Source organism: Bos taurus, chromosome 15 (genome assembly GCF_002263795.3).
Source record: "Bos taurus isolate L1 Dominette 01449 registration number 42190680 breed Hereford chromosome 15, ARS-UCD2.0, whole genome shotgun sequence".
NCBI classification, from domain to species: Eukaryota; Metazoa; Chordata; class Mammalia; order Artiodactyla; family Bovidae; genus Bos; species Bos taurus.
The window spans coordinates 43,559,207-43,570,438 of record NC_037342.1 but is presented as its reverse complement, the minus strand read 5'-3'; the positions used below and the strand labels follow the sequence as shown (position 1 = coordinate 43,570,438).

General features: G+C 46.0%; 1 protein-coding gene across 8 annotated transcripts in view; it reads right to left on the bottom strand.

Annotated features, from left to right (window-relative positions):
* Window positions 1-2,066: 2,066 nt before the first annotated feature.
* SCUBE2 (signal peptide, CUB domain and EGF like domain containing 2) overlaps window positions 2,067-11,232 on the bottom strand; it is a 68,203-nt gene continuing 59,037 nt past the window's right edge. For all 8 annotated transcript variants that reach the window (XM_005216097.4, XM_002693059.6, XM_005216101.4 and 5 more), the window contains 4 exons: window positions 8,749-8,946; window positions 7,192-7,344; window positions 3,272-3,351; window positions 2,067-2,379 (listed from right to left, as the gene is read on the bottom strand). In XM_005216097.4, the coding sequence (XP_005216154.1) occupies window positions 2,227-2,379; window positions 3,272-3,351; window positions 7,192-7,344; window positions 8,749-8,946 (584 nt within the window). In that variant the 3' untranslated portion in view covers window positions 2,067-2,226. The remainder of the gene's footprint in view (window positions 2,380-3,271; window positions 3,352-7,191; window positions 7,345-8,748; window positions 8,947-11,232) is intronic.

The window sequence follows — 11,232 nt, the reverse complement described above, 5'->3', positions numbered from 1 at the left end:
CCCCTGATTGGCCCAAGGCTGATTCTTTCTTGCCATTTTTTTTTTCAGTTGAAAAATCATTTACCCAGAAGGATCCTCACGATTCCCAAACCTAAAACAGCCACACCATCATCCGTTATATTAACCTATTTTAATTTTCAACAGCACTTACTCCTAGCTGATACTTTTCCTGTTGATTTGTTCATTCTCTGTCTCCTCCCTCTAAAATAGTAAGCTCTAAAATGACAAGACCTTGTCTGTCTTGTCACTGTGCAACCCTACGGCAAAGAGGTGATATTAGTTAACTATTTATTGATTTAGCAGATAGTATCAGTAGCCCCTTCCCACCAGCCTTCCAACGGGACCACAGAGTCTCTCAGAATGGTTGATGGGTACAGACAGGAAGTTTCACGAGGGCCTCAGTGGCTTGTGCATGGTCCGGCTCCTGGAGGATGTTTCACAGAGACCAGGTTTATGCAGCATCCCTCCAACCCCCAGGTACTGCCATCAGCTGCCTTCTTATGAAATCAGCAGTACAGAACCAGACAGTCCTGAGCATATAGTTACTAACATGCTTGGACAGAATGGTGCAGTTCAGCTCACCCCATCGGTCAGGTCACTAACTCATGTTATGTTACATCTGAATTTTCATGTTATAGTCAGACTCAGAAATGTAGGCCAAGTTCCGGCATTATAAATTACAAGGACTTGTATTAATGATACCTTTAAAAATGAAGATGTTCACGTTTTTCATGAGAGACTTAGAAGGGTATTTAGGACCATTCAAGTAAATTAAAAAACTTTGATGAAGGGCTTTAAAAAAGTCAATATTGCTTATATATAAAAAAATCACTGAGGTAAAAAGTGAATTCAACAATGAAATAATCTTCGTTTTCTTCAGAAACATTTGTTGATCATTTTTTTGGTACTTTGGTGTAGAGAGCTGATTGTGTGTGGAGTTAGTTTGTTACTGAAATAAAACAATATGGTTGCCTGTAGGCAACCCTTTTATTAGGGAAACAGCAGCTTGTTTGATAGAATTTTTTTATTCACTGTAATAAGATTTTTGCCTGTGGATTTCAGTTTTTAAAAATTCAATAGTATTGAAAAATCATATTCCTGTAGGAGAAAATGATTCTGAGGTCCCACTGTGTTGACTGAAAGTGAGATGATTCTGCGGTACTCAGAGGCTGGGGTTAGTGTAGCTGCTTCTGGCGGTGGTGTGACCATTAAGGGAGTGAGGCCACCCTGAGCCGTGCAGCTCAGGCCCTCAGTCAGTCTCTGAGCTTGGAGCGGGGGAAGGAAGGCAAGCATGACAGGCCGGGCCATACCACCTCCACCTGGACCTCCACCGCCCCATGGTGGGAAGCCCAGCTGGAAGGAGGACCCTTGGCGGTACTGACTCAGGGTGTGGGAATCTCCTTTTCATGATGGATGGAGTCACATCCATCAGATCACATCGGATCTGAACTGTCCAGGCCCTACCTCGGTGCCCAGAAGAGCAGTGCCCTGAAGGCACAGCTGCAGGTGTAAGACAAGCACAGAGCATTTGCTACGAGACGGAAACTGGCAACACGGAAGGTCATCAACAGGTCCACATTATGATGTCTGTGGAAGTGCTGAGTTTCTACCTTCTTATTTCTAATTCTTTCTGCTTTAAGTATTTTTTGGTGATCACTGCTTGGAATCCAAGCTGCTGGGATCAAATTTAAGTCACACAGACCGGAGAAGGCTGTGGAGAAAACCGGGTCCTCCCAGGTCTCGGATCGGGGGGAGGTGGACGGTGTCTGGAGGACTCCCCTTCCCTTCCTCCCCGCTTTCCTGCTGTGCCTGGTCAGAGCCAACACCCGAGTATAAAGGGCTCCCTTAGGGAGGGCTATACTGGAAGAAGCTGAAGTTTCAGACAAGGCAGCCCCTCGAGGAGAAGTGAGGACCGAGAAGGACAGGTGAGTCTCACCTAAGCTGACTGAAACCCAGCTCAGCCAGCCCTTGATGTATCCAAGTCAGCTGCCCACACCATTGAGAAGCGGGTAAGACTCAAACCCATTCTCTGTCCACACCTATAACACTGGGAAAGAAAAACCAAGTTCAATTTACCAAAATACCTGTATTATCTATAAAAATTGAACTCTAACCAGTCACTGCTACTAGAGGCAGCGTTATCCATCTATGCTGGCTGCAGAAGCAGATGGCCATGTCCTGCCAGCCCACAGGCCGAACACTGTGTCAAGTGGCACGTGGGCAGTCTTATTTGTAAGGCCTCAAAAACCTGGACACTTTGGAACGGAGCAATCGGATGAAGGATCGTGGAAACATTTCGCGGGACTCCTGGGCTGTGTACTTGAAATAGTTCTGGGGGTGGGCCAGGACATCAAACAGGGCCTTGATCAGTTTCTTATCCTAAAAAGAACAGAATTTTTGTTACTGGGCCAAAATATTTAAACATGATGACATTTTGCCAAGGGAACTATAATGTCCCACTGTGAGACAGTAAGTTGATCGGCTGAAAAACACTTTGTGAAAATTGTTTCCTCTGATTTTTACCCTTTTTCCAGTCTTTTTCCCCCCAAGGATCTTTAAAAAGCACATATTAGTTTCATAACAGAAAACTTAATATGTAAAAAATTGTTTTTCTAAAGCACATGATAACTGTGGAATTTGGGGAATATTTTTAGGGTTAGTGATGTGGCAAGTGTTTATTTATACTTGTAAGTATCTGAAAGCTGGTGAACTTCAGGCTTGAAGGATGAACAAGGAGCCAAGACTCTTCAACTATTTGGAGAATAAACATGAAAACATGATTTGCTGCTGGCTTGGATTTATGACAAACAAGTTTCCCACTGCTCTTCCTTACATTTCTAGATTAAAAAATACAATTTTACTTGACAACATTAAAAACAGCTTCCCTGGTGGCTCAGTGGTAAAGAATCCACCTGCCAATGCAGGAGACCTGGGTTGGGAAGCTCCCCTGGAAAAGGAAATGGCAACCCACTCCAGTATTCTTGCCTGGAAAATGCGATGGACAGAGGAGCCTGGTGGGGCTACAGTCCATGGGGTCGCAAAAGATTCCAACATGACTTAGCGACTAAACAACACAACAAACACTTGACAACACTAAGAACAACTCCCTGTTGTTGTTGTTTTTTAAAGAAACTAAGTCTGGTGAAGATATAAAACTGCCCTCAGCCCAGAGCAGGCTCAATGTCCGAAAGGCAGCAATGTGGTGGGATAGGAAACTTTCCTCTGTGGTGCTTGGCATGGGTAACTACCATGCCCACCTAGGTATACTCACCTTAAGTATTTCCTGATGGTTCTCAGATGCATAGAGCCTGCCGTCTCGAACTATGTCTTCAATGAGCTCCTGGTAGTCCTCTGTTTAGAAAAAAGGACACTTTTTTTTTTTTTTGCTATGGTTTAGTTATTTCCAAGCTCACTCTTTTCTTTAATTGTTCAAATAATGTTCTGAGAAATGCCCCTTCTGCAGCTGAGACCGGTTGGGACCTGGAACCCTGTGCAGCCAGGCTGCAATGCTTGTATCTAGACACACCACTCCTGGAACAAAATATAAAGAAACTGTATGGGACTAAAAATAATGGCATGCATATTCAGTTGGGGCAAACTCTTGACCCCAAAGATACAAGGAGACCAAAAAACCCAACTGCCACTTTTGAAGAACCTGGAGCAAAAGCAGGGTACTGCCCATGCCCCCTGCATACAACACCACTAAAGGGGTGGGCAAAACACCTAAGCCACCCCTCCAGCCCAACCCCTGGACACACCCCTACTCTCACCCCACATAAGGAACAAGCTTGCACCTTCTTGGGGAGCAGGGAGCAACGAGCAAGCAATCGAGGGAAACTGTTTGTTCTCCCTCCCCTGGCCACTGCAGCAGGGCCCCAGTAAAGCCTTGCCTGAATTTCTTGTCTGGCCCACCGGCACCTGTACACCCTCTCCTGATCCTTTTCCCTCAGATGAACCCTCAGAGCATCCAGCCAAGGCTCCTCCCTCCACTTTGCTCACCAGCTCCCTCTTCTCTCAGCAAATCAAGGGCGTTATTCCCGTCATTCTGCCCTTTCTTTCCTACATTACGATTTTTCTCTCTCTGCTAGTCTTTCACATCAGCACAACAGACATGCTGTTGTGTCTCTAGTTTTTTGTTTTTTTAAAAACCTTCTCTTGACCTTATTTCTCCCTCCAGCTTGCATCCCATGTCTTTGCTCCCCCTTGTAGCAAAACTCCTTGAAAGAATTGTCAGCACTCACTGTCTCCAATTCTATTTCTTTCTATCTCAAACCCATTCCAGTCAACAGTGGCCCCCACGACTCCCCCAGAACTGCTTGTCGGGGTCCCCAGTGACCTTCACGTCGCTAAATCCCAAAGCTCAATTCTCAGCCATCATCCTCCTTGATGCAGTAGCGTTTCGAAGTCTAGCCTATTTCCTGCAGTCATAATTCAAATCAAGCATATGCAAGACACAATCTCTTTAAAATTCCAGGCAGAAAAGAAGTGCCTCTTTGTATGCATATCGTGTGCAACGAAACCAAACAAATCATAAGAGCATCACTGGAACTGTGTGGGAGGAGTTCTCAAAAAGTTTCCCCTCCTCAAGTGATGGGAAATGGAAATTCATAGGATAAGACTCATAATTACTAACTGAATACATGTTTGTACAATGTCTCTGGTCCTCTGTTCATTTGGTCTCTTTCTTCTTATCCTTTAATTTTAGTGAATACAAAAACTATACAATATGAATAAGGGTACATTTTTTAAAATCTTGAATTCCTCTGCTGCGGAGTTAGAGAATTAGCCCCTCAGAGAATTAGCCCCTCAGAGAATCTGCCCCTTCTGATGAGGAGTTTACCATTAGGAATGCCTGTCACTATGCTGGAGAGCTGTCTGGCACCACAAATCCTTCCAGATCACCATCTTTTTTTGAATTCTTATTTATTTATTTGGCTCCACTGGGTCTGAGTTGCAGCATGTGGGATCTAGTTCTCTGATCAGGGATTGAACCTGGGAGCTCTGGATTGGGCATGTGGAGCCTTAACCACTGGACCATTAGGGAAGTCCTCAAAAGAACCGTTTTTTTTTTTTTTCAATCTTTCCTCTGCTTTTAAGAATGACTGTCTTTTCACTTGTTCCAGTTGTCATGGGAAAAGCACTCCAGTGTCGTAGGTAAGAACTCAGGAGCTGCAAAGGCCCTGCAACTTTGTCCTCCTGTGTCCTCAGGCGCTTACTAAAATCTCTAAGCCAGAGTGGCCTCATCTATAAATCAGGAAAAGAGGTGCAGTCGCATCTCCTGCCTGGGCGGCTGGGAGGAATGCGCCAGGTCAAGCGCACTTGGCACTGGTTCTGAGTTTGGCACACGATAGCACAGCTGTGGCCCTCCTGCTTCTCCCGGCCAGTGGGCGAGTCTGTAGCAGCCTCGGCTGCCCCTTCTCAATGCAATTGCTGTTCTTCTGGGTTTAGAACCACATATCAGATTTGTCTGAAATATATGTTGAGAAAAAATATTAAATAGGCTCTGGTGAGGACCTAAGAGGTTCTGCATGGCCAAAGCAGCATTTTTCAACTATTTTCTGCTGTGACGTGCCAGATCCATTCTCATAAGCCTAACCAGAGTTATATGTAATTTTCTCTGGTTCAAGCAACAACTCTTTATTTGAATTTTTTTTAATTAAAAAAGCAAGATGTTTTCATGTGTCACAGAGTTGAGAACAGCCTGAACTAAAGTGTGTGAGCTCTGGTGACATTTGTTTTGGCTTCTCCGTGGCTTTTGGGTGCCTTCCTCATCCCAGCTGGCTGCCTGCGGGGAGAGGAGGATCTGTCTCCCGGCAGAGCCACATGGGAGCCATGTGTGTCCATCTAGGAATCTGATGCTGAGATCCCTTGTCTTGGTGTCTGATGTGTTTTAGGCACCAAGATGATGATTCTAGATCTTATCACATGTTAGAAATAAACTATGTGAGGTGTTCTTAGGAACTCCGTAGAATACTGTCTTTCCAAAACAGCAACTTTTCATACTTGTCTGCCTGAAAACCTTCAATGGCTCCCTATACAATTAGGTCTACCCTTCCGAGCTTGGCACTTGAGTCTCGTCATAGCCTAAGCCTGCCTCCTACCACTCTCATCTCTCACTGCTGAGTCCCGCGCACCCTGCCAATGGGCCAAATCATCAGGCCCCAACATGCCAAGTGCTCCATCATTTCACCCGTGTCATTTCCTTTTCCTGAATGTTCTTCCTGCTGCTTTTAAGAAAACTTATAAATTCTTTTGACTCAAACCTCCTGAGACTTTGCTTTATTCTCTCCAAAAACCCATGTAAAGTGAACCGCAGCCCCTTCTCTGTCCTCATACAGAATCTTGTACATGCCCTGTTGTAGCATCTATGATACCATATGCATTTTATGACTCCAGCTCTTCACTCAATACCTGGCATAGGAGATGCTATTAAATATTTGCTTCATGGATGAATGAATAAGTTCATGATGAATAGATGACTCTTCCCCTACTAGGTTATGAGTCCCTCCAGGACAGGATCTAGTTCATTTTGTGTTCCTAGTAAATGTTTGTCCCACAAGTCTCAGAATTAGATAGGGCCCCAGGTCTCACATCGGCCACCCCTTCATTTAACAAGAAGAAAGTAAAACCAGAGGTCATCTAACTTGCCCAAAGTTAAACAGCAAGTTAGTGGCAGAGACAAGACCAGAACTCAGGTCTTTTTCCCCATCCTTAGGATTCCATATAAGAAAAGCCACAATCATAATAAGTTAATATTTGCTGAGCATTTACTATGTGCCAGGCACCAAACCAAGTTCTTTATGGATTATCCCACTGAACTCTCACATTAAGTCTAATGATTATCTATCTTCATTTACATATTAAGAAAAGGAAGCCTAGAGTTGGTAACATCACAAAGTCACAAAAGAGATGATACCCAACCTGCCTAACTCCAATGCCCACACTCCACCCCACCAAGCTATGTTCACTTTTATTTACTTTCGCAAACATCCTTTCATGCCTGTAGTTAGTGTCTCCAAATACCTGCTTAGAAACTGGCACTTGTGAGTCAGCAGTGTCCTTTCTCCATAACCTGCCTGCATTGCTGAGCATGTGTGCTTGTCAGCACTCCGCCAGCTGGCCCAGAGTGGGTTCTGTTCAAACCAGAGCTGCTCCTGACATATGTTGCAGCCTGAGCTTCACAGTGCTCACCATCGTATGTCACGTATGGGACCTGGAACCCTCTGGCGCTGTTCCCCTCATTGGACTTAAACTGAATCCACAGCCTCTTGGATCTGGAGGTGAAGGCGATGGGCCGTTCGTAGGTCTGGCAGGTTTCATATGTTGTCACAGAATTGGATGAAGCTGCCAAGGGAAGATGGAGGGGGTGGGGTTCAAGTCACCACTGAGCCTGCAGACAACGGACACTCATCTTTTCAGACACTCAGACCACAGAACAAGTCATGTGCAAGGGTTCTTCAGGACCAGTGGAGTCCTCAGAAGGAAACTGGAAATCTAGTCCTGGACATCTAGTAGATGCAGCTGGTGATGGTGGGCCCTAGGGACAGCTCACTGCAAGGCCCCTGGCTGGCAAAGAGCAGCAGCTCAGGCTGCAGCAGTCATGCAGGAGCTGAGTTAGGGCCCTCACATTCTAGCGCCAACCTGCTGTAACCCAGTGATAATCACCACCATTGGCTGCATGCTTCCTAGGACCAGGCAGTGCGCGCTGCACTTTATGGACGTTATCTCACTTAACCCTGCCCTCCCCCAAACAAGAGGAAGTTGGTGCAGTGGTTCCCTCACTTATAGAGAGATTAAGTATATGGATCACACAGGGTCACACAGCCAATATGTGGAAAAATCGGGACTCAGACTCACACCTGACTTCAGGCATTGCATTCACTAACAAGAATGGCAAACACTCTGTGGTGGCCTGGTGCGTCATTATTATTCTCAGTGCTTTGCAAATATAAACTGGTCTATTCCTCACGACAACCTTATGAGGTAGCAACTATTATTATCCTCATTTTAAAAGATGAGCACACCGAGGCAGAAAGTTCCAGAATGTATTCCAAGATCATAGAACTAATAAGAGGTGGAGTTGAGATTCTGACCCAGGAAGTCTGGCTGCAGAGCCTCCTCACTATGCTGCCTCTAAGCTGTGTTGATGGCAGTATCCTTTAATGCACACCAGGTCATGTGTCAGGATGGGAGGTGGGTCCCTCCTGGCTGGACCAGGCCCTTGGTCTTGGTCAGTGCCCAAGCCATGAGCTGTTTCCCAGGGTGAGGCCTGTGTCTGGAGTCCTGAAATCAGCCCTCCCTGAGGTTCACTGACACTGTGTCCTTGCCGAAGAGGCTTCCCAGTGAGCACAGAGGGGAGACCGACCTGCAGCACTGCTTCGTCTAGGGTTCAACAGGAGGTCTCAACCTGTGGTTTTGTCTAAATTTTGTTTTCTTGGAAAACCCTATAAACTCATGTCTCATCTCTGTTCTAATACAGGGTGGCATTCCAGGCCTGCATCTCCCATTTAAAGTCTGGCATAACCAACAAGAACATATGGTACAGCACAGGGAACTATACTTAATATTATATAATAACCTATAAGGGAAAAGAATCTGAATCACTGTTTTGTACACCTGAGACTCACATGATCTTGTAAATCAACTCTATATCAATAAAAAATTTTTAAAATAATAAAGCCAGGTGGTGTGCCATCAGGCTTCCCTGCTGGCCTCAGAAAGGGAGGGGAGCAGAGGCGTGAGACGCACCAGTTTTCCGCATCACGAGGTAGTCGCCACAGTCGTCCTCTATGGGCAGGAAGATCTCAGGGACCACAATCAAGATGCGGCGCTTAGGGGGTGGATTGATGGTCCAGGTACATTCTGTGTTGGCTGGGTAATTGCCTGGGTAGTTTGGGGATTCGATGTACCCGGTGAAATCACCCAGCTCCCCTCCGCATCTTCTGTCTGGAAGAGGAAATGCCATGAGTCATGAAAGTACAACACAGCCACCATCATGTCACGGCCAGCACCCGCTTGGCTAGGGAGAACCACTGCATCTCTGTTGCCACGGAGGAACAGGGCCAGAAAGTGACACCATTGTGGGGATAAGTCTGTACCAGCACCCCCCCCAACCCCCCAACCCCACTAAGAGCCCAAGTACATTAGCTTTCCACACAGAGCCCACCCCTCTGAGTTCCCAGGGCATCATTTTCTCATCAACTTGAAGGTCAGGGGCAGGTGTTTGTGAAACAAAAGAATAACTTTATTTTCTACTGTTTTGTTTACGAAGTCCAAGCACTGGGAGAACGGGTGGTACAGAACGGGCAGGTCTGTCAAAATAGGGAGAACAGAGCTGACTGTTAGCAGAGGGTATTCTACCCTTTCCTAGACATCTCTGGTGAAGACTTGGCAGCCATACTCTCACTTTTCTCTCTGGTCAAGACCATGTTTTATTTTCAAGTGGGGAAGAGAATTCCATTCAGCTATCAGTCAGTATGGGGCGTGATACACATTCGCCTCTGGCACCAAAGACATGTGGGTACACACTTGTGGGTACACACACACACACACACATACACTCCACCTCAGCCACATCTTCACTAACTATCTCTCCACTCATCCAACAAATATTCTTGCCCTTAAGGAGCTTATCGTTTACAACTATCAGGTGAATGTGTTCAAGAAGATGTTGGAGGGACTACCTTTGGCCTCTCTAGTTGTAACTTGGATTTATTATTCCCGGCAGAAAAAAATAAATAAATAGGCTTTTGTTCCTGGAAGAGAAAAAGGGGAGGGGAGAGCCCTGGATGCCTCTGAGCCTGACTGGCCACCCGAGGAACTAAAAAACAACTGAGGGCCAGGGATGGGGGACAAGGAGACAGATTCATCTCGGTAGGGAGGAAAAACCTTATCTCCTCACACTGTGAACTGACCAAGTCTAATCTACCAACAGACTAGGATATTATGAGCAGCACTAAGCTTCCTGTTAAGGCCAATGTTCAAAAAGAGACTAGACAGCCACTTATGAGGATGTTATTAAAAGGACTTCGTTGGGATAGGGAGAAAACTAGATACTCTTCCAGTCATAAATTCCAATGATTCACCCCTCCAATCCCCTACTCTTCCAGTTTGGAGACGCCTTCTGCTCCCCTTCATGTCAGTCTTAATGACACTGAATCAGCTTAGTTTGTCTTTTGGCCTTTACTAGAGAATTTCACATGGTGGTTATAAACAACAATCAAACAAACCGTACAACAAGTTGTTGAATGACTTACCTCTCCATTCCTATAGAATACAAACCAAACTCTCTAGCCTGGCAGTCAAGACCACAGTGAAAAAATGCTGCCTGCCATAGCAGGAAACAAAGGATGTTGTGGCCATCAAGCCACGAGACACTGCAGGCACCCTAAAGGATGCACCCTGAGGAGACTCAGGATGAGAAAGCAGAGGGCACTGGCCCCAGATAGCTGAGGTGCATATCGAAGGAATGATATCAGTGAGCCCAGACGCTTGCATCTTCCCATACACAGAAAAGTGTTAAATTCCTTAACTTCAGATGTCTGGTTTTCTTTGATTAACAGTAGTCTTCTGATGCTCCGACTACCTGGTCTCTCTTTACTGCTGTGTATCCTGGCTCCTCCCTTGCCTCTTTGGAGCAGTTCCTTACAGCTTATCAGAGAGGCTGCATTCCAGGCTTAAGTTCTCAGTTTTGTGTACCAAATAAAACACAACTCTCAACTTTTAGGTTATGCTTTTTCTTCCTTTTCTGGTCAATAAGGCCTCCCTTCCTGGTCTGCTCAGCCTCCCTGCAGCACATTCCATGATCAGGTCCAGGGGTTTCCTCCCATAAAGCCTTTTACTCTCCTGAGTCTGTGCTTCCTCCCAGCTGCTCTCCTGGGCCTGAGGCTCATTCTTCTTCTCTCTGCCAACCTTCCCTGTCAAAACCTTCTCCTACCCTCCTGAAGCCTTTCCTCATCTCTCCAGACAGAGGGCTTCCCTGGTGGCTCAGTCAGTAAAGAATCCAAATGCAATGCGGGAGACCTGAATTCAATCCCTGGGTTGGGAAGAACCCCTGCAGGAGAATATGGCAGTCCACTCCAGCGTTCTTACCTAGAGAATCCCCATGGACAGAGGAGCCTGGTGGGCTACATACAGTCTATGGGGTTGCAAAGAGTCGGACACATCTGAGGGACTAAGCATAGCACAGCACCAGACAGAGGGCGTGGCTCCTTCCTCCGCAATCCCACAGCT